At 40.7% G+C, this 24,286-nt stretch overlaps 2 protein-coding genes across 2 annotated transcripts in view; one reads left to right on the top strand and one right to left on the bottom strand.

The window, feature by feature from the left end:
• LOC147635633 (urease accessory protein G-like) overlaps nt 1-4,845 on the top strand; it is a 63,692-nt gene extending 58,847 nt beyond the window's left edge. Inside the window, exons 4-7 of the mRNA XM_086803008.1 lie at nt 1,535-1,736; nt 3,276-3,397; nt 3,529-3,633; nt 4,509-4,845. Of these exons, the coding sequence (XP_086659134.1) occupies nt 1,535-1,736; nt 3,276-3,397; nt 3,529-3,633; nt 4,509-4,595 (516 nt within the window). The 3' untranslated portion in view covers nt 4,596-4,845. The remainder of the gene's footprint in view (nt 1-1,534; nt 1,737-3,275; nt 3,398-3,528; nt 3,634-4,508) is intronic.
• Nucleotides 4,846-16,501: 11,656 nt separating this feature from the next.
• LOC147635632 (urease accessory protein G-like) overlaps nt 16,502-24,286 on the bottom strand; it is a 29,441-nt gene continuing 21,656 nt past the window's right edge. The window contains exons 4-7 of the mRNA XM_086803007.1: nt 19,688-19,889; nt 17,964-18,085; nt 17,728-17,832; nt 16,502-16,838 (exon numbers count right to left, since the gene is read on the bottom strand). Coding sequence (XP_086659133.1) covers nt 16,752-16,838; nt 17,728-17,832; nt 17,964-18,085; nt 19,688-19,889 — 516 coding nt within the window. The 3' untranslated portion in view covers nt 16,502-16,751. The remainder of the gene's footprint in view (nt 16,839-17,727; nt 17,833-17,963; nt 18,086-19,687; nt 19,890-24,286) is intronic.

The raw sequence follows: 24,286 nt of genomic DNA, 5'->3' as shown, positions 1-24,286 counted from the left end.
GTCCAAGAATCACTTGCTCATCCCAGGAGTAATCTCCACAACTCATACAGTCTTGTCGATGAAGGAAACCATGGAAAAGCTCTTTCTTGTAAGAAAACTGATATAAAATCTGTTTTAATGATTTTCGAGCAATAAAAACCTTCAAAAAGCAGTTTTTAGGGGTTTTAGAGCAATTTTAGGGTTTCTGAAATTCTCAGTCCGTACAGCTCTGCACATGTCCGCACACCTTCGTACGGTTGTACGAATCCGTACAGTCGTACGGACAGAAGATGATGTGGCACTGTAGCCAATGAAGGCCCTCTGAATCAGCGAGCAACGATGAAAAACTCCATGATTTGGTTCATGATCATGAAGATGATGATGGAGAAGATGATCAGGAAGATGGCAATGCCTTAAAGATGAAGAGGTTCTTCTCCAACTTGATGCTCAAGAGAGGCTCATGCTTCTTTTATACTTGGGGAAGCTTTGCTTTTTTGCCAAAAAGTGATGCTTTTGCCTTTTAATTTGCTTTTGGTCTTTTTAATAGTAAAATATTACTCAACTTTAGTCAAAAGTTCTTGGTTTGCTTTTCTAGCTTCAGGGCCTTGCTTTTTGGCCCTAGAGCTACTTTTTGGAAAAGCGGCTTTTAGCTTTTTGGTCCAACTCAGTCTCTTCTTTTCAATGGTGTCCTTGGTTCGCAGTCAATCGTGTTTGACTTTTTTGCTTTTTCTTGCTTTTTGACCAAGAATGGTGCTTTTTCTTAATCAAACCTTATGGACCCTGTCCCCATGTCTTCTTCCACCTGTCTAGTGTCCGGGCATGGGCTTCATCATATGAAATAGAGCTAGGAGGGTCAAATAGTTACAGTTTCTCCATAGGTGAAGTGCTATAACCAGGAGTGAACAGTAGGTCACAAGGCTGTGATTTGATGTCTTCATTCTCAGGCATATCTTGTACTTGAATTTCAGCTGTATTACTTCTTCTTGTACATAACACAAAGCAGTAGTTTAGGACTCGTGTGTGTGCTGTCCACCACTCTTCTTTCTATCTCTCAAAAGCCCAAGCACATAGGCGCAAGTGTTCTACAAATTGAGCAGTAAGAAATGCTCATGGAAGCTGGATGTTGAGAAGCCCTGTCTGCTGGCCGGGGATGTAGCACCGCAAACTCTATTTTCATCTCATCTACCTATGAATGACCAACCCTGCCTATAGATAGGCATCTGATATGCTGGTTGGCCTGTAGTACTGTCCCACGACCTGCTATAAAGTTTTCCACACTGGGCGTGGCCATGCCTGCCTATTACCCACTTGTTTGGGTGCCCAAAACACTGCCATATCTGTACATACTCGCATTTGGACTCTGCCCTTGAGGTAGCTGCAGCTCAGGATCATGTCCACATGCAATTGGATTAAGGTATGCACAGGACACTATTTTTATTGTCTAAATGGTTCTTGTCTCTAGTAAGCTTGTTACTTTTTTCAGGTAATTGCTGTGGATGTTGTCAACATTTTAATATGATTTGACTTCTAGAGTCTCACTTCCATATCTTTGTAGGTAACAAATGATATTTTTACTCGAGAAGATGGTGAGTTTTTAGTGAAGCATGGTGCCCTTGCACCAGAAAGGATAACAGCGGTTGAAACTGGGGGTTGTCCACATGCTGCTATTCGAGAAGATATCAGTATCAATCTTGGCCCATTGGAAGAACTTTCAAGAAGATTTGCAACAGATATTTTGTTATGTGAATCAGGAGGAGGTGAGCCTGTTTGTTTGGACAAATGCACATCAGTCTCTCTTCCCTCCCCAACCCCTTCTCTCTCTCTCTCTCTCTATATATATATATATATATATATATATATATATTCTTCTCACTCTCCATTGAGTGTAGAAACAAAAGGCATAATTGATTTGATAAGTTATCCTGTAATTGTGTACTTTGCAATAAGGAGACTACAACTAGTATTACCACACGTTAAGATAGGATACACCATACAGTATTTTCATTGTATGATATGGTTAGTGAGAGATAAAGATGAGGTGCTTATCCACTTATTTGTGTTTCTGTCCACCTTGTCCCAAATTCCTTGGAGTGTGTAAACTTGACTTCACAATTGTTTACCCCTTCCCCTCGTCCTTGCACAATTAGAGGTGGTGTTGTTTAGCTTAATGCAAGCATTAGGGCCAAAGCGGTCAGGAGTTCAAGTCAATGATAGTAATGTCCAAATATAATAAAAGTGTCCACACTAGGCTGCTCATCGGATGCCTGGACCAACTACAATGAAATGGTTGAAAAGCCCCAAAATTGACTCGGCTACAAACACTCCCTCATAAGTGGGCAAATGATTAGGACAAAAGACACCAGAACTAGACTTGCAATAATGAGAACTGGAATAAGTGTACTCGTGAGGTCAGAGGGATTGACCTGTTTTAAAGAAATTCACCCTCACAAGGGAGGTGGCTTGGACCACAAGCTTTTTTTTTTGACTCGTCAAGGAATCAGTTGAACTTCAACCATAGGGGACACTTATCCCTTTGATTGATCAAAGCATCACTTGTCCTTTGCTAGATATAGATGCTTGCTTACATCATGGCTTGTGTCCAATAGTTGCTTACTAAGCATGAGTAAGGATGCTGACATGGCCGGTGTACATTTAATAATACAGGTATCAAGTGATACATGTTACATGACAAGTTCATAACATGACTGAACATCTGCAACACCTAGCAAGAGGGCTTTTCTTCAGACTATTTGTAATGTTTGAGAGCTCGCTGCTTGATGTGAATCTGCATGTGAAACACTACACATACAAATGGATTAGTCCAAGACCACGGATTGGAAGCTCACTACCCAGCCATTGCTCCATCCAGGAGCATACCAGAACGTGAGGGCTATACGAACATTTGACCCCGACTCTTCATTCTTGTCTGGTCGTCTGATACCTTTTCAGGTCCTGACCTCCCATGAATTCTCCCCACAGATGAAGTGTCCATGAAGGTGCCCTAGGGTCATTAAATATAACTTACTAAAACTCAATTAGTGTTGTAAACCCATCATTAGAGCCACTAATTAGCATTAGCCTGACCTCGTTATTACAGCCAAAGTAAGTTAGTCTTTTTGGGGACATAACAGCAGGACTTTCATTTTTTTGCAAAGACATTTTTTAAAGTATTCAGGAGTCTTCTTTTCTTATACTGCCTTTCTTGGTGTGTGTATTGATAGCAGTTGGTGCTCTATCAATTGCATGGTTAGGTCTTATGAGATGCTTTTTATAGTTTCAATATTTTTTCTTTGCAGACAATCTAGCAGCCAATTTTAGTCGGGAGTTGGCAGACTACATTATATATATCATAGATGTTGCTGGTGGTGATAAGATTCCTCGCAAAGGAGGCCCAGGAATCACTCAGGCGGACCTTCTTGTGAGATCACCAACTTTTTGAACAACTCAAGTGACAACTCAAGTGGGGTTGTACATTGAGGCACCCATCCTTATGCAATCCCTTAATTTCTTTCAAAAGACTGATGATGCTTCCCTGTGTGTGTATGACAGGTGATCAATAAGACTGATTTGGCAGAGGCAGTGGGTGCTAATCTGAAAGTGATGGAACAAGATGCTCTCAAAATGCGAGATCGAGGGCCTTTTGTATTTGCCCAGGTATAGATTGATCATTGAATCACGACCTATCATTGTTGCTCCTTTTTATAAGGGCGAGCAAGAGGGTAGGATTATCGATAGGGCCTCAGGCCTAAATAAGTGAGGGTGTGCAATTAACTGAGTGGAGAGCCACATTGTGTGGATCTGAATCTAGTATAGCCTATGAGGCGGATGTATGACTGCCAAACCCCCTCGTAGTTTCTGGGTGTGGTATGGCTATGGGCTGGAGGTGTGGTGCACTACACTCGGGAGTGCCAGTCAGGCCTGTAGTTGGGTTGGCAAATCTCTCAATTGTTTTGTTCTTTATGCATACTCTGTGTGTGTGCGCAAGCGCATGTGCAAGCGTGCGTTGAGTGTGTGTGTGCGTGCACATGTGTGCATGTGTGTGTGGAGCTCTGGATGTAGGTCGGTCTTGTGAGGGGTCACCTCTGTTGTGGAAAGCTCTTAGCATAGTTGTATTCCATACTCATACTGAACCCCACAATCCATATGGTACTTTGCGTACTGTACAGAGCACATCATATGCCGTAGAAGATGCACAAGCTTGTATAAAAACTTTTGGAGGTCTTGTTCGTCCTAGACCTTATTAAGAAACTCATATGTCTTGTCCATGTATCCTATATGTATTCCCGTGCACGCTGTATTTAACCTTATTTTAATCAATACGTTATGTACTCACATAGTACTTGTATTGTCTCTATGGTGCCTATCATTTGTAACCTTGGCTCCTAGAAATCTTGTAGGATGCCATGAGCTCTTTCTTCTTTGGTCTATCTTGTTGTGCTCACTAAACTTATCATTGTATTCAAAAGATAGCATAGTTGTATTAAAAAGCGAAGAAATTCACTTAAGCCTGGAGATGTTTGTTTTGTAAGGTAAAACATGGTGTTGGAGTGCCAGAGATCGTGCAACATGTTTTGGCAGTTTGGGAGGAAGCTACTGGTGGGAAAAAGAAGGTTTAGCTTGTGAGCTTTTTATGCTCCAAGGCTAGTTAGCATAACAATCAATCAATCTTGAGGTTTTACCTTCAAGCCACTATGCTGTGTGTGACTTGGGCATTCGGTGAATGCCTATTAAACTGAAAATCGAAGTACCTGTTTTAGCTTGTTGCTTTGGGTTTTTTAAAACTGAATACGTATGCTTTATGACAGTTTTATAAATTTCACATTAGCATGAAGACTCAAATAAGATCCATTTAGTTTCCAAAACAAATTTAGTTTTCAAAACTTTGTTTATCTTAATCATCTACTTCCCTATATCTGTGATGGTGCTATGCAAAGGGATTAGAATATCTGAGCTTTACCATATATGTTTTAAGAGGACCTCTTAACTAGTTTAACCCATAGATATGCAAATAAATTAATTGTTTGGGAGCACCCACGAGCGTGAGGCTAGACCAACACCATGCCAGGATTTCTTATCCATGTTTTGACATCCCATACCAACCTAGGACCTACGTCTCAGGTATCAATATTGAGCTTGGTAAAGAGTTCTTCTAGGTCATGTCTCTCCATAGCGAGTTATAAAATACCATTAGTGAGCCCTCTATTATTTTTCACTCCTTATAGCTAACCAATAGTAAGTGTTCAAAGCCAGCATCAGTGCCACTACATCATTCAAGCCAAAGTACGAATGTCTTTTAGGAACATATTATTAAGTGCATTCACCATGCCAAGATGGTACATATGTCTTTATTGTTTCAAGTGCTTGCAATGAGGAATCAATTGTCATACGAAGATAAAGCGAACATGTGTTCTTATGAAGCAAAACCTTTGGCTTGTTGGGGCTCAAGACCATTGATGTTGATAGTGTGTCCCATAACTGTTACGTACTTGATGCTAACCACATGGTTAATGGGGACTAATTTGGGGTTCGGCAACCTTGAGGATTAGTGTAGCAAATCATGATTATTAGGGTTATTTGGGTTAAGGTTTATAAGTGTGTTCTCTTTCTTGAGCAATGTAGTGCGCAAGCTCTTGGATGAGGGAGGCGTATAGATTGAGCCATACTCCCCAATCTTCTTAACCATGACCTTGAAGTATTCCGACCTATTCAAGAAAGCATTTTACTAATAAGAAGGGGACTAGGATGATGAATGATGAATTAGCAATGATCGATTGCACCTACCTAGCCGCTTGAAAGGCAATATGGTCGTGGAAGAAGAAGCAAGTCATCGCCATATCCACCTCCTCCTTCAACTTGGGGTTCCAATTCTCCCCAAGTGTAGATTGTCATTGTGGGCCACGTAATGGTTGAGAGACCGTGGAGATGGAGGGTGCCGGCGTCGTAGATGGAGCAACATTCCGACTCGATCGTGAAGGTGATGGCGTGCATGATCCCGATCCACCACATGACTCCATTGTAGAGGCTTGAGTTCCTCTCCCCATTGTCGCGGGATCCACGGCCACTCGTGGTGTCCTTCTTGCCACTTCGACCACCTCATAGACGGCAAGCTTGTCAAGAAGTTCCCGTCTCTTCTCGGGCGTGACATTCGTGCAAAACCTCACCTCATGCCCACCCTTATGCAAGAGGTGGGCTCACACTTTGTCGGCGCCACCTGTTCGCCGGTACGGGCAAAGCTTGCATGCCGATGGCCGAGAACCACCTCCATGAGCGGATGGGGTGTAGTTAACCTCCTCCCACCATGTCCATCCCGTTGTCCTTCTACAGGAAGCCCCGGAACGTGAGGAGGATGCCATGGTTGAAGATGTCTTGAGCCTTGAGCAATGAGAGAGAGAGAGAGAGAGCCTAGAGGCCTAAAGGCTTGGAAGGCTTGAAAGTTGAGAGAGTTGCTTGAACTTTGAAAACTTGAAGGGGTGTGTGTGTGCTTGTAGCCTTGTAGCCTTGTTCTTATATAGATATTAGATAGGCAAGAGAGAGAGGCAAGGACAAGAGAGAGAGAGAGAGGCAAGGGCCAAGCCAGGCAAATGGCTAGAAACAGCCCTGCAAAAACAGTTAGAAACGGGCAAAAAAAACAAGTCTGACTGCGCGCAACGGCTCTCTGCGGTCCCCCCACAGTGCCATCCCCCACAGTCATCCCTGCTCCTGCTGCCGTCCCTTGTGAAGGACACCTCCAAGGGGACGTCCAACCGTCCCCTGCCGTCCCCGTTGCTGAACCGTCCCGACTCGGCGTCCCTCCGTTCCAACAGTCCGTCCCTTCCGTCCCCTGTGACTATGGTACAATTGATGGGGGAAAGGAAGGTGCAGCAAAGTGAAAAAAAACCAAGGTTGTGTGTATCTTGCACCTCTTAAATATTAAAAATACTTACAAATTCTACAGTTACGGGTTTCAAATTTTTGAGTTTTGGGAGGTTTCAGTTATAAATACCTTCAAGTTATGTGAAGAGTCAATTGTACATACAACCTTGTTAACACTAGTTCTGTAATTAGACACTTAAGTGTCCTGAGGACACTAAAGTGTCCTGAGGACACTAAAGTGTCCTGAAAGTTAGCATTTTTCTTGAATTTTTGTGGGCAATCTATTAAGAGTTTTGAAATGCTTAACATCCACAGATGTTCCTCAAGATCCAAAAAATCCTTGAGATTTTTTAAATTGCACTTTTCTTAGCTTTTGCAAGGTAATATTTTAATTTTCTTAGACACATGCTGATAAAACGCATGATTTTTACTGTTTTCAAAATAGTAGTAATTTGGACATAACTTTTAGAAGGGACATAGTTTGATCATGAAACTTGGCTTGATGGAAAGCCCATGATGTAAACTAAATCTTGGAATCATCAAACGATAATTATTGGATAAATTTTTGACTCGCTAATATTGAAATGACGTTTTTTATACAGATGGAGCATGAATTTTTCTCCTTCCATATGCAAGCTAATAATGTAAAACTTGAGGTGCATCCATGTTATATAGGGTAAATACTACTTTGTTTTGAATTTTTCAAAACTTTACAGTCACTTTTTGGGTCTCTTCTCATACATGGCTTTTTGTGCAACCTGTTTTTAATACATAAAATGTCTAATTATGAGCCTAATTTTGATTTTCATCAAAGGAGAAAGCTGTGTAAGTGCATTATTTGTTGTAACTATAGGTGTAGACTACTTGTGCAAGCATAGTTATGATTAGTTTTTGATAAAAGATGATCAAATTTTGTATTTTTATTTTTTACAGTTTTTTTAGAACTAGGCGATAAGAACCTACTTAAGTGGAGGCTAAGTTAGTGTCATACACATCAAATTATGGCTTATTTATCTCATCTCAAGCATGAAAACCAATAATCAACATTCTCATTGATAGGGCTACATTTTTTTTTAGTGGCGTGATTGAGTTTTGATAATACGCGTTACTTTTGCTGATTTTATGTAACTTTTTTGGAAAAAATTCTAGGAAAGGAAAATGATTTTTTTGGTGAACTTCTACCCCCTTGGACTAATGTATGCTATCAAAATATCTTGGGAAAAATACTATTGATATCATTGGATTTTTTTTTTGAGAGAATGATGCTTGCATATTTGAAAAAATCTTGAAAAATGTTCATTTTCAAGACATATGCTACTTTGTTGCTTATGTACTTCCAAATAAAAAGGCATTTTATATGTTTAGCTTTTTTTACATAAGCATAGGGTTATGTTCTACATGCCCAATAAAGCATTTTGGTTAGGAGTTTGATTTCTTTTTGCAACCCCTAAAAAGGACACTCAAGTGTCCTGTTTTGGTACCAAACTAGTGTTAAGAGTATGTATTACAATTCGACTAGAGCTTAAGTTATTTAATGCAAAAACTTGACGAGAGTACTTCTAAGATAGAGGCAGAGCCCATGTCAAATTGCAGCCTGATTTGTCTCTCTGCCCAGTCTACCATGACTATACCTATGCAGTTGTAGCCTCCTCCCTGTTCTTTCTTACTTGCTCCTCTATTTTTTCTTTCTTTTTTTCTTATGCTACTCATGGGTTGGCTGAAAGCGGACCTATTGTTTCTTTTCAATGCTAGTCATGGGTGGGTGAAAGTCTACCTATTGGCTTGCGTGTAAGAAATATTACTACTTGGAAACCTTACAAATTAGAATCTCAAATTATTTATATTACAGAAATATGTCAAATGATTGAAGTACAGGACATATTTTAATTTAGAGATGTATACGAGATGTGTTTTCATTTATGCTTTTCTTTTTTATTCTATACGCCTTTTGAGCCATTTGAAGCCAAGGCCTATATTGTTCAATTGGTTTCATTTCAACAAATTGATTTTATAGAGCTTTGTAATATGCAGATCCCATTAATTAATGGGTATGCAGTCTTGGATTTTGCAATATACAAGTGTTATTTCATCTCAACAAAGTTTGGTAATATGAAGATTCTATTAATTGGGTAACAAAAGTGCCCACACACTTTCTGCAAACACACAATTAATATACGTGTGCAATTAATTACAAATATATATATATTCATACGAATAGAGAGTCAGCACACTTCCTCTTCATAAAATTACAAGACCAAAAAGAGTGTATTTTTCCTTATTCATCGAAGGAATTTGTATGCTTCAGAACATTGGTTGATAAATGACAGCCCTAGAACATTGCCATGGAGCACATGCCAACACTCACTCAAGAACCATAAGAATACAAGTGAAAGACCTTGTTGTCTCCTTTTTGACAACACAAACCCATGTCTCACCTAATAAGAAAGATGTATGCTAGAAGCAAACAGGAAGGAAGTCTTATATATGGCATCGTATACACTTACTTGATTAGTCTCAAGTACGTGTTCTACCAGACAATTGACTCTGATAATAGCAATGTTCAACCTTATATTAACACACATGCCAGTAACACTCACTCAAGTACCACATAAGCATAGAAATGAGAGACCTTGTTGTTTCCTTTTAGACAACACAAACCCCCGTGTCTCACCTAACAAGAAAAATGTATGTCGGAGGCGAATATGAAGGATGTCTTATATATGGCAGGTATGTGTTCAACTAAACACTTGACCTTGATAATAGCAGTGTTCAACCTTACACGAACACTGCCACTAGTGGTATTACTAGCACTATTAATAGCATGGTTACGATAAGGCTACTAGTATTTCTATTGTTCTTACATTTTTGTTACTAGTACTACCACTAGTAGTGCACCACTAGTAAGCAATTTGTGTGTTAAGTGAACCACGTTAGCAGTGCTATTAGTAGTAATAGCAATTGTAGTAGTACTAATAACAATAAATGCCTTAATAGTAGTAATTATAAAAAATGTTAATAGCTGTAACAGCAACTCTTTTGTATTACTAGTAGTAATACTACCACTAGTAGAAATACTAGCAATGCACTACTAGTTAGCAGTTAATGTGATAAATGTACAATGCTACTAGTGCTAATAGCAGTAGTAGCAGCTCTAGTAGGACTAATAGTAGTTATAGTAGTATTAGTAGTACTAATAATAATATTAGTACTAATAGTGCTAATAGTAGTACTAACAACTGTAATAGCAGCCTAATTAGATCACTAGTAATAATACTACCACTAGTAGTAATATTAGCAGTGCACTACTACTTAGCTATTTGTGTTACAAGTGCTAATAGCAGTAATAGCACCTGTACTCAACAATGCTAGTAGTATTAGCAGCTCTAGTAGCACTAATAGAAAGTGATAGTAGTAATAATAGCAGTAATAGTACTAACAGTAGCAATCATAACAGTAGTCATAGTAGTAATTATAACAGTAGTAATAGTAGTAATAATAGCAGTAATAGTAATAATAGTAGTAATCGTAGTAATAGTAGTAATAATAGCAATAATAGTAGTCCACAAAGTAAGTCACCTCTTTGCTTTAAACTGAGATGTTGCCCCGTCCGACCAAGCCCAATGTTCTTTCAATGGCAAGACAAACCTAGACCTTACAACCATTCATGGTGCAACATGAAACACTGTTGTATAAATAAGGTGTCGTGCTTCTTGTCATCTGAAATATAAAATTAAATGTTTTGGAGACCTCACCTGTAATAGTTAATGTGAACAAATATGGTCACTTGATTGGAATGCCAATGCATTGATTCTATCTCTTACTACTCCTTGAATGTGTAATTTTCTGCAAAATCAACAACTGGCACCACAACATGATTAGGAAATGATAATAAAGACTATTTCATTTGCTCAACTTGCCATTTGTAGATGAAATTGTTCAAATGAATTAACCTATTTTAGACTTGAAAACGCAAAGTAGATCACTACTATTTATTTCCTTCATCTAAAGAACCTTTCTTGTCTTCTTTATTTGCCTCCTTGGGTTTTCCCACATCAATGTCTTCAAATATCTTGACTTTGCATGTATGGCTACTCCTGACACGAGGACAACACCTAATTCTTTCTAGAGCACAGCTGCTGCATTCTCCCATGAGGCATTTATACTCGTAGAAACTATGCCCTTTTGGTTTTTGGCACAAAACTAGACTCCCAAAGAGTTGTAATACCCTTATATGTATGTTGTAAAGAATTGCAGCTTGCATTGTTTTGTTTAGTAAGACATACATCGCAACTGCAAGAGTATGATCTCGACCATGAAGCCCAAAACTGTAATGCCGCATATGGTTAACTGCATCCTTTAGAAATGACATTTATATATATATATGTGAAATGCAGCAACATGTATATCTATCCTTCAATAAAATTGAATAAATAATAGCTTCAGATATTCAGATGATCGTTGCATTTCCTCTGGGTATAATTTAGTGAAAGAAATAAATAGGTCAACCTGCACACACAAGCATATGTTTAGATATTCGAACCAGCATGAAAACCAAAACAAATAAAGTAGAGATGATATTATTGAGCTCTTTTTAGTGCACACAACTGAGTTGGTATCACTACTGTTAGTATTACTAACACTTATCACACAAACTGCTAGGTAGTAGTAATGCACACAACTATTAGTACTACTAACACTTATCACACAAACTGCTAAGAAGTAGTGTCCTGTTAGTATTACTACTACTAATACAATTGGGTTGCTATTATAGTTATTAGTACTTCTATTAACACACTGTTATTAGTAATACTGCTATTACTACTATTAGTACTAATAGAGTTGCTAGTATTGCTATTAGAACTAGTAGCACTTTTCACTTATCACATAAACTGCTAACTAGTAGTGCACTACTCTTATTTCTACTAGTGGTAGTATTACTACTAGTAATACTAAAGAGCTGCAATTATAGCTATTACATATACTGTTATGATTTCTACTATTACTGCTATTATTATTATTATTGTATTACTACTAGTAATACAAAAGAGCTGCTATTATAGCTATTACATATACTATTATGATTACTACTATTATTACTACTATTACTACGATTACTACTATTATTACCATTATTACTACTATTATTACTATTACTGCTATTATTACTGTTATAATTACTACTATGACTACTGTTATGATTGCTACTATTAGTACTATTACTGCTATTATTACTACTATCACTTTCTATTAGTGCTACTAGAGCTGCTAATACTACTAGCATTGTTGAGTACAAGTGCTATTACTGCTATTAGCACTACTAGCACGTGTAACACAAATAGCTAAGTAGTACTGCTAATATTATTACTAGTGGTAGTATTATTACTAGTGGTATAATTAGGTTGCTATTACAGTTGTTAGTACTACTATTAGCACTATTAGTACTAATATTATTATTGGTACTACTAATACTACCATTAGTACTAATACTACTATTAGTACTACTAATACTACCATAACTACTATTAGTCCTACTAGAGCTGCTACTACTGCTATTAGCACTAGTAGCATTGTACATTTATCATGATTGACCGCTAACTAGTAGTGCATTGCTAGTATTTCTACTAGTGGTAGTATTACTACTAGTAATACAAAAGAGTTGCTATTACAACTATTAAATTTTTTTATAATTACTACTATTAAGGCTATTATTGTTATTAGTACTACTACAATTGCTATTACTACTAATAGCACTGCTAACGTTGTTCACTTACCACACAAATTGCTTACTAGTGGTGCACTACTAGTGGTAGTACTAGTAACAAAAATGTAAGAACAATAGAAATACTAGTAGCCTTATCGTAACCATGATATTAATAGTAATACCACTAGTGGCAGTGTTCGTGTAAGGTTGAACACTGCTATTATCAAGGTCAAGTGTTTAGTTGAACACATACCTGCCATATATAAGACATCCTTCATATTCGCTTCCAACATACATTTTTCTTGTTAGGTGAGACACGGGGGTTTGTGTTGTCTAAAAGGAGACAACAAGGTCTCTCATTTCTATGCTTATGTGGTACTTGAGTGAGTGTTACTGGCATGTGTGTTAATATAAGGTTGAACATTGCTATTATCAGAGTCAATTGTCTGGTAGAACACGTACTTGAGACTAATCAAGTAAGTGTATACGATGCCATATATAAGACTTCCTTCCTGTTTGCTTCTAGCATACATCTTTCTTATTAGGTGAGACATGGGTTTGTGTTGTCAAAAAGGAGACAACAAGGTCTTTCACTTGTATTCTTATGGTTCTTGAGTGAGTGTTGGCATGTGCTCCATGGCAATGTTCTAGGGCTGTCATTTATCAACCAATGTTTTGAAGCATACAAATTCCTTCGATGAATAAGTAAAGATACACTCTTTTTGGTCTTGTAATTTTATGAAGAGGAAGTGTGCTAACTCTCCATTCATATGAATATATTATATATATTTGTAATTAATTGTACACGTATATTAATTGTGTGTTTGCAGAAAGTGTGTGGGCACTTTTGTTACCCAATTAATAGAATCTTCATATTACAAAACTTTGTTGAGATGAAATAACACTTGTATATTGCAAAATCCAAGACTGCATACCCATTAATTAATGGGATCTAAGCTCTATAAAATCAATTTGTTGAAATGAAACCAATTGAACAATATAGGCCTTGGCTTCAACTGGCTCAAAAGGCGTATAGAATAAAAAAGAAAAGCATAAATGAAAACACATCTCATATACATCTCTAAATTAAAATATGTCCCGTACTTCAATCATTTGACATATTTCTGTAATATAAATAATTTGAGATTCTACTTTGTAAGGTTTCCAAGTAGTAATATTTCTTACACGCAAGCCAATAGGTAGACTTTCACCCCCAACCCATGACTAGCATTGAAAAGAAACAATAGGTCCGCTTTCAGCCAACCCATGAGTAGCATAAAAAAGAAAGAAAGAAAAAATAGAGGAGCAAGTAACAAAGAACAGGGAGGAGGCTACAGCTGCATAGGTATAGTCATGGTAGACTGGGCAGAGAGACAAATCAGGCTGCAATTTGACATGGGCTCTGCCAGAAGCACTCTCGTCAAGTTTTTGCATTAAATAACTTCAGCTCTAGTCGAATTGTAATACATACTCTTAACAAGGTTGTTACAATTGACTCTTCCCATAACTTGAAGGTATTTATAACTGAAACCTCCCAAAACTCAGAAATTTGAAACCCGTAACTGTAGAATTTGCAGGTATTTTTAATATTTAAGAGGTGCAAGATACACATAACCTTGGTTTTTTTTTTCACTTTGCTGCACCTTCCTTTCCCCCACCAATTGTACCATAGTCACAGGGGACGGAAGGGACGGACTGTTGGAACGGAGGGACACCGAGTCGGGACGGTTCAGCAACGGGGACGGCAGGGGACGGTTGGACGTCCCCTTGGAGGCGTCCCTCACAAGGGACGGCAGCAAGAGCAGGGACGGCTGTGGGGGATGGCACTGTGGGGGGACCTCAGAGAGCCGTTGCACGCAGTCAGACTGGTTTTTTTTGCCCGTTTCTAGTTGTTTGCAGGCCGTTTCTAGCCGTTTGCCTTGGCCGTTTCGGGAGGCCTTGAGCCTTTGAGGCTTGGGCCTTGGGCCTTGGGCCTTGGCCCTTGCCTCTCTCTTGCCTTGAGGCTTGGCCTTTAGGCTTGAGCCTTGGGGCCTTGGGGGTTGGCCCTTGCCTCTCTCTCTCTCTTGCCCTTGCCTCTCTCTTGCCTATCTAATATCTATATAAGAACAAGGCTACAAGGCTACAAGGCTACAACCACACACACACCCCTTCAAGTTTTCAAAGTTCAAGCAACTCTCTCTCTCAACTTTCAAGCCTCAAGCCTCAAGCTACACTCTATGAGTGTATCTACTCTCTCTAGTCTCTCTCCCTCAAGCTTCTTCTAACTTCCAACTTCCAAGCCTCTCACACAAGGCCCTACTCTCTAGTATCTAGACTCTCTCTCTCTCTCTCTCTCTCTCTCTCTCTCTCAAGCCTCTTGAGTCTTCCAACTTCCAAGCCTCTAGGCCTCTAGGCCTCTAGGCTCTCTCTCTCTCTCTCTCTCTCTCTCTCTCTCATTGCTCAAGGCTCAAGCCATCTTCAACCATGGCATCCTCCTCTCACGTTCCAGGGCTTCCCGTAGAAGGACAACGGGATGGACATGGTGGGAGGAGGTTAACTACACCCCATCCGCTCATGGAGGTGGTTCTCGGCCATGGGCATGCAAGCTTTGCCCGTACTGGCGAATGGGTGGCGCCGACAAAGTGTGAGCCCACCTCTTGCACCTCTTGCATAAGGGTGGGCATGAGGTGAGGTTTTGCACGAATGTCATGCTCGAGAAGAGACGGGAACTTCTTGACAAGCTTGCCGTCTATGAGGCGGTCGAAGTGGCAAGAAGGACACCACGAGTGGCCGTGGATCCCGCGACAATGGGGAGAGGAACTCAAGCCTCTACAATGAAGTCATGTGGTGGATCGGGATCATGCACGCCATCACCTTCACGATCGAGTCGAAATGTTGCTCCATCCACGACACGGGCACCCTCCATCTCCACGGTCTCTCAACCATTACGTGGCCCACGACGACAATCTACACTTGGGGAGAATTGGAACCCCAAGTTGAAGGAGGAGGTGGATATGGCGGTGGCCTGCTTCTTCTTCCACGACCATATTGCCTTTCAAGCGGCTAGGTAAGTGCAATCGATCATTGCTAATTCATCATTCATGTTTTCATCATCCTAGTCCCCTTCTCATTAGTAAAATGCTTTCTTGAATAGGTTGAAATACTTCAAGGTCATGGTTAAGAAGATTAGGGAGTATGGCTCAACCTATACGCCTCCCTCATCCAAGAGCTTGCGCACTACATTGCTCAAGAAAGAGAACACACTTATAAACCTTAACCCAAATAACCCTAATAATCATGATTTGCTACACTAATCCTCAAGGTTGCCAAACCCCAAATTAGTCCCCATTAACCATGTGGTTAGCATCAAGTACGTAACAGTTATGGGGCACACTATCAACATCAATGGTCTTGAGCCCCAACAAGCCAAAGGTTTTGCTTCATAAGAACACATGTTGGCTTTATCTTCGTATGACAATTGATTCCTCATTGCAAGCACTTGAAACAATAAAGACATATGTACCATCTTGGCATGGTGAATGCACCTAATAATATGTTCCTAAAAGACATTCATACTTTGGCTTGAATGATGTAGTGGCACTGATGCTGGCTTTGAACACTTAGTATTGGTTAGCTATAAGGAGTAAAAAATAATAGAGGGCTCACTAATGGTATTTTATAACTCGCTATGGAGAGACATGACCTAGAAGAACTCTTTACCAAGCTCAATATTGATACCTGAGACGTAGGTCCTAGGTTGGTATGGGATGTCAAAACATGGATAAGAAATCCTGGCATGGTGTTGGTCTAGACTAACGCTCGTGGGTGCTCCCAAACAATTAATTTATTTGCATATCTATGGGTTAAACTAGTTAAGAGGTCCTCTTAAAACATATATGGTAAAGCTCAGATATTCTAATCCCTTTGTATAGCACCATCACAGATATAGGGAAGTAGATGATTAAGATAAACAAAGTTTTGAAAACTAAATTTGTTTTGGAAACTAAATGGCTCTTATTTGAGTCTTCATGCTAATGTGAAATTTATAAAACTGTCATAAAGCATACATATTCAGTTTTAAAAAACCCAAAGCAACAAGCTAAAACAGGTACTTAGATTTTCAGTTTAATAGGCATTCACCGAATGCCCAAGTCACACACAGCATAGTGGCTTGAAGGTAAAACCTCAAGATTGATTGATTGTTATGCTAATTAGCCTTGGAGCATAAAAAGCTCACAAGCTAAACCTTCTGTTTCCCACCAGTAGCTTCCTCCCAAACTGCCAAAACATGTTGCACGATCCCTGGCACTCCAACACCATGTTTTACCTTACAAAACAAACATCTCCAGGCTTAAGTGAATTTCTTCGCTTTTTAATACAACTATGCTATCTTTTGAATACAATGATGATAAGTTTAGTGAGCACAACAAGATAGACCAAAGAAGAAAGAGCTCATGGCATCCTACAAGATTTCTAGGAGCCAAGGTTACAAATGATAGGCACCATAGAGACAATACAAGTACTATGTGAGTACATAACGTATTGATTAAAATAAGGTTAAATACAGCGTGCACGGGAATACATATAGGATACATGGACAAGACATGAGAGTTTCTTAATAAGGTCTAGGAAGAACAAGACCTCCAAAAGTTTTTATACAAGCTTGTGTATCTTCTACGGCATATGGTGTGCTCTGTGCAGTACGCAAAGTACCATATGGATTGTGGGGTTCAGTATGAGTATGGAATACAACTATGCTAAGAGCTTTCCACAACAGAGGTGACCCCTCACAAGACCGACCTACATCCAGAGCTCCACACACACATGCACACATGTGCACGCACACACACACACTCAACGCACGCTTGCACATGCGCTCGCGCACACACACAGAGTATGCGTAAAGAACAAAACAATTGAGAGATTTGCCAACCCACCTACAGGCCTGACTGGCACTTCCAAGTGTAGTAAGTCACGAGCACCACACCTCCAGCCCATAGCCATACCACACCCAGAAACTACGAGGGGGTTTGGCAGTCATATATCCGCCTCATAGGCTATACTAGATTCAGATCCACACAATGTGGCTCTCCACTCAGTTAATTGCACACCCTCACTTATTTAGGCCTGAGGCCCTATCGATCATCCTACCCTCTTGCTCGTCCTTATAAAAAGGAGCAACAATGATAGGTCGTGATTCAATGATCAATCTATACCTGGGCAAATATAAAAGGCCCTCCATCTCGCATTTTGAGAGCATCTTGTTCCATCACTTTCAGATTAGCACCCACTGCCTCTGCCAAATCAGTCTTATTGATCACCTGTCATACACACACAGGGAAGCATCATCAGTCTTTTGAAAGAAATTAAGGGATTGCATAAGGATGGGTGCCTCAATGTACAACCCCACTTGAGTTGTCACTTGAGTTGTTCAAAAAGTTGGTGATCTCACAAGAAGGTCCGCCTGAGTGATTCCTGGGCCTCCTTTGCGAGGAATCTTATCACCACCAGCAACATCTATGATATATATAATGTAGTCTGCCAACTCCCGACTAAAATTGGCTGCTAGATTGTCTGCAAAGAAAAAATATTGAAACTATAAAAAGCATCTCATAAGACCTAACCATGCAATTGATAGAGCACCAACTGCTATTAATACACACACCAAGAGAAGTATGCAGCAAGGCAGTATAACAAAAGAAGACTCCTGAATACTTTAAAAAATGTCTTTGCAAAAAATGAAAGTCCTGCTGTTATGTCCCCAAAAAGACTAACTTACTTTGGCTGTAATAACGAGATCACGTTAATGCTAATTAGTGGCTCTAATGATGGGTTTACAACACTAATTGAGTTTTAGTAAGTTATATTTAATGACCCTAGGGCACCTTCATGGACACTTCATCTGTGGGGAGAATTCATGGGAGGTCAGGACCTGAAAAGGTATCAGACGAGACAAGAATGAAGAGTCGGGGTCAAATGTTCGTATAGGCCTCACGTTCTGGTATGCTCCTGGATGGAGCAATGGCTGGGTAGTGAGCTTCCAATCCGTGGTCTTGGACTAATCCATTTGTATGTGTAGTGTTTCACATGCAGATTCACATCAAGCAGCGAGCTCTCAAACATTACAAATAGTCTGAAGAAAAGCCCTCTTGCTAGGTGTTGCAGATGTTCAGTCATGTTATGAACTTGTCATGTAACATGTATCACTTGATACCTGTATTATTAAATGTACACCGGCCATGTCAGCATCCTTACTCATGCTTCGTAAGCAACTATTGGACACAAGCCATGATGTAAGCAAGCATCTATATCTAGCAAAGGCAAGTGATGCTTTGATCAATCAAAGGGATAAGTGTCCCCTATGGTTGAAGTTCAACTGATTCCTTGACGAGTCAAAAAAAAAAAAACCTTGTGGTCCAAGCCACCTCCCTTGTGAGGGTGAATTTCTTTAAAACAGGTCAATCCCTCTGACCTCACGAGTACACTTATTCCAGTTCTCATTGTTGCAAGTCTAGTTCTGGTGTCTTTTGTCCTAATCATTTGCCCACTTATGAGGGAGTGTTTGTAGCCGAGTCAATTTCGGGGCTTTTCAACCATTTCATTGTAGTTGGTCCAGGCATCCGATGAGCAGCCTAGTGTGGACACTTTTATTATATTTGGACATTACTATCATTGACTTGAACTCCTGACCGCTTTGGCCCTAATGCTTGCATTAAGCTAAATAACACCACCTGTAATTGTGCAGGGAGGGTAAGGACAAGGGGAAGGGGTAAACAATTGTGAAGTCAAGTTTACACACTCCAAGGAATTTGGGACAAGGTGGACAGAAACACAAATAAGTGGATAAGCACCTCATCTTTATCTCTCACTAACCATATCATACAATGAAAATACTGTATGGTGTATCCTATCTTAACGTGTGGTAATACTAGTTGTAGTCTCCTTATTGCAAAGTACACAATTACAGGATAACTTATCAAATCAATTATGCCTTTTGTTTCTACACTCAATGGAGAGTGAGAAGAATATATATATATATATATATATATATATATATATATATATATATATATATATATATATATATATATATATATAGAGAGAGAGAGAGAGAGAGAGAAGGGGTTGGGGAGGGAAGAGAGACTGATGTGCATTTGTCCAAACAAACAGGCTCACCTCCTCCTGATTCACATAACAAAATATCTGTTGCAAATCTTCTTGAAAGTTCTTCCAATGGGCCAAGATTGATACTGATATCTTCTCGAATAGCAGCATGTGGACAACCCCCAGTTTCAACCGCCGTTATCCTTTCTGGTGCAAGGGCACCATGCTTCACTAAAAACTCACCATCTTCTCGAGTAAAAATATCATTTGTTACCTACAAAGATATGGAAGTGAGACTCTAGAAGTCAAATCATATTAAAATGTTGACAACATCCACAGCAATTACCTGAAAAAGGTAACAAGCTTACTAGAGACAAGAACAATTTAAACAATAAAATAGTGTCCTGTGCATACCTTAATCCAATTGCATGTGGACATGATCCTGCAGCTACCTCAAGGGCAGAGTCCAAATGCGAGTATGTACAGATATGGCAGTGTTTTGGGCACCCAAACAAGTGGGTAATAGGCAGGCATGGCCACGCCCAGTGTGGAAAACTTTATAGCAGGTCGTGGGACAGTACTACAGGCCAACCAGCATATCAGATGCCTATCTATAGGCAGGGTTGGTCATTCATAGGTAGATGAGATGAAAATAGAGTTTGCGGTGCTACATCCCCGGCCAGCAGACAGGGCTTCTCAACATCCAGCTTCCATGAGCATTTCTCACTGCTCAATTTGTAGAACACTTGCGCCTATGTGCTTGGGCTTTTGAGAGATAGAAAGAAGAGTGTGGTGGACAGCACACACACGAGTCCTAAACTACTGCTTTGTGTTATGTACAAGAAAGTAATACAGCTGAAATTCAAGTACAAGATATGGCTGAGAATGAAGACGTCAAATCACAGCCTTGTGACCTACTGTTCACTCCTGGTTATAGCACTTCACCTATGGAGAAACTGTAACTATTTGACCCTCCTAGCTCTATTTCATATGATGAAGCCCATGCCCGGACACTAGACAGGTGGAAGAAGACATGGGGACACGGTCCATAAGGTTTGATTAAGAAAAAGCACCATTCTTGGTCAAAAAGCAAGAAAAAGCAAAAAAGTCAAACAGGATTGACTGCGAACCAAGGACACCATTGAAAAGAGGAGACTGAGCTGGACCAAAAAGCTAAAAGCCGCTTTTCCAAAAAGTAGCTCTAGGGCCAAAAAGCAAGGCCCTGAAGCTAGAAAAGCAAACCAAGAACTTTTGACTAAAGTTGAGTAATATTTTACTATTAAAAAGACCAAAAGCAAATTAAAAGGCAAAAGCATCACTTTTTGGCAAAAAAGCAACGCTTCCCCAAGTATAAAAGAAGCATGAGCCTCTCTTGAGCATCAAGTTGGAGAAAAACCTCTTCATCTATAAGGCATTGCCATCTTCCTGATCATCTTCTCCATCATCATCTTCATGATCATGAACCAAATCATGGAGTTTTTCATCGTTGCTCGCTGATTCAGAGCGCCTTCATTGGCTACAGTGCCACATCATCTTCTGTCCGTACGACTGTACAGATTCGTACAACCGTACGGAACTGTGCGGACATGTGCAGAGCAGTACGGACTGAGAATTTCAGAAACCCTAAAATTGCTCCAAAACCCCTAAAAATTGCTTTTTGAAGGTTTTTATTGCTCGAAAATCATTAAAACAGATTTTATATCAGTTTTCTTACAAGAAAGAGCTTTTCCATGGTTTCCTTCATCGACAAGACTGTATGAGTTGTGGAGATTACTCATGGGATGAGCAAGTGATTCTTGGACTTGGACTTGAACTTGGGCTTGGGAACTAGAACTTGGACTTAGACTTGGATTTGGATCTAGACTTGGACTAGGACTTGGACTTGGACTTGAACTTGGTCTTGGGAACTAGAACTTGGACTTAGACTTGGATTTGGATCTAGACTTGGACTAGGACTTGGACTTGGACTTGGAGTTGGATTTGGAGTTGGAGTTGGAGTTGGAGTTGGAGTTGGATCTAGATATTGGATCTGATACTAGCCCGGTGAGAGATTCTTGTGGGTCATCCCCGTGGTGTACTCGGCATCAGAGATCTCGTGCCTCGACACCGACTTTGACTTAGGGATCCTACATCGGCATATTTGTTTGCTTTTGTATTCCTTGATTGTATTGATCGATCCTTGCCAGCGTGCCCGTGGATTGTTCCTAAATAAATTCCTAAAAGGGGGCAGGGCATGTTCCCCGCTCGGCATTCAGTGTGGTGTATTGTGCAAGATTCCTATTCCCTTCTCTCTCTCTCCTCTCTCTCTCTATATATATCTTTATCTCTTGGACACGTGGTTGATTCTGTCATGGCACGCCCCGTTGGGCTTACAATGGTATCAGAGCTGGATTTCTCTTGGAGAAACTTTCTTGGGGTGACAGAGCTATGTCGAGAGAAGAGGGCCTAATGAAGGAAGAAACTATGAGGCCAATATAGGACCTCAGGATGGGAAGCAGGGTCATCAGAAGAGTATCATGACTTTCAGCAGTTCAGGCGATTTCTCAGAGATGAAGAAGTCCTTGCTTGGAGAACCAAGAGGGAAGAGGACCAAAGAAGGACTCGAATATTTGAAGATTTCATCAAGGATCGAGCCACTGAAGACAGGTAAGGGAAAGGAAGGCAAAGAAGCCAAAGAGATCGAAAGATCATCAGATTGACATCATACCAGAAAGTTCGACGAATGGTTTGTAGTGGTGCTTAGCCCATTGCATGTTTCAAATAAAGCTGTGGAATCTTTGTGGACCAAAGTTGAAACAAAACCCTTTTGAAGCATTGAGACTTTATGCTAGCAAAGAACCAGCGTTGGTTATTCTAGACCTTCTTGTGGTTGAACATGATGAAGATTGCATTGGAGCAGTCTTGAACCAAGAAGGCCATATTGTGGCCTATGAACGTTAAAAAAAAACAAGAAGGTAGCAGATGCATTATCTCAAAGAGCCCTGAGCCATGATACCTGCACAGATCCTGTAAATCTGAACGGGAAGGAGTCATGTGCCTGGAAGCACCACTGTCTAGAATCCACTCCCGAGTATCCGTTGCGGAGAATCCTCCAATCTCCTCCCTGCCTGAAGAAAATGAAACATCGGTGTCCATTACCTCCAGGTGCACAAAAGCCGGAGTTTTCATGATTGCTGCTGAGGAATCTTCACCCTTCTCGGTCTTCTGCTTGGGACACTACCTCCAATAGTGGCCTTTCTCGCCACAATCATTACAGGTCCTCTCTGCCTTTAGTTTCTCACCGTCAGCATCGGACTTCTTCTCAGAAGACTTCTCCGAGGAAGCCTTCCCTTTGTCCGTGTTACGGCCTTTTGACCGTTGGCCAATTAAGGCCTCCGAACCTCCACCCTGAGAAGGGTTTGTGAATCGTTCCTCCTGGTCCAAGACCATTGGCACAAGCTCCTCCCAGATAATGGTGCTAGGCCTGCCACTCGTAATCAAAGAGAAGTAGAAAGCAGAATACTGAGCAGGCAAGTGGGACAGCAAAGTAATGGCCATGTCTTCAGATGATATGTCCTTCCTAGCCTGGAGGACTTCCTGCTGAAGGGCCTGCAACTTGTTAATGTGCTCCCGCATCGTCGATGACTTTGCAGAGTTCATAACCCGCATCTGCACTTCCAAGGAGATCCTCTTCATGGGTGATACCCTGTTTTAAAGAGAAGCCCAAGTGCTGCCATATGCCTCTGGCCAGCGTCATGTGCTTTACGTGATTGATTACTTGTGGTGTGCAATTGAGGAAAATAAATGACCGGACCCTTGTGTTGACACGATCCCACATCTGTGCCTGTGCCTCTCGATCCTTCATCGACAGTAACTCCCCTTCCTCTGCTTCCAGCCGTGGAACCCCGATGACGATGAAATCAACAAGGTCATATGACTCCAGCACAGACTCCATCATAACCTTGCAAATGCCGTAATTGTTCCCGTCCAACTGACGGTCCACTGGGAACGTGGGGAGAGTCCGGATCTTCACGTGTTTCTCAACCATCTCTAACAAATCTACCATCGCGGAGATGTAACTGAAAAGGGTGGGCGGGTGGGAAAAAAAAACTCTAAACCTGCAAGTGGCTGTCCAGCACCTTAGCCCGCCTTCCTCTTGCAACTTCTCTTCCCGAACAGTCCAAAACAGTCCACCAGTCAGCTCTGATACCATGTCAAAATATGTAGCGGAAATGATAACCAAACTTGAGACCACAAGAGCAAGTAGAGTGCAGAAAATGGACAGCACAAGAAAGACAAAGAGATAGGCGTGTAAACTCTTCTCTATACACAAGATCCTGAGGAAAACTGAATGAGTACAATGTGGGGCAATGGGGCCTATTTATATGGCCCCATCATGCAGTCGGCCAGCACTAGTGGCCCTCACGATTGGGCACATCCAGTCGGCCAGCAGAGAAAAATACCACGACCCCTCCTGATGAAGTCGGCCAACTCCTGGTACACATGATTGCAGTCGGCCAGCATCAGAGGCTCCTGCCAGCCTGTGGCAGCCACCCACATCATGGAAAAAATGGGGAAAAAATACGGGGAGTGAGGAAAAATGATAAAACACCTATACAGGGTGGGCACACCCACAACAGAGGCAGGGCGGGCACACCCACAACAGAGGCCTTGGTGTCTGATAAAGACAGG

The sequence above is a fragment of the Cibotium barometz genome, chromosome 9 (genome assembly GCF_041138505.1).
Source record: "Cibotium barometz isolate CiBa-2024 chromosome 9, ASM4113850v1, whole genome shotgun sequence".
NCBI classification, from domain to species: Eukaryota; Viridiplantae; Streptophyta; class Polypodiopsida; order Cyatheales; family Cibotiaceae; genus Cibotium; species Cibotium barometz.
This window is presented reverse-complemented; position numbering and strand designations above follow the sequence as displayed.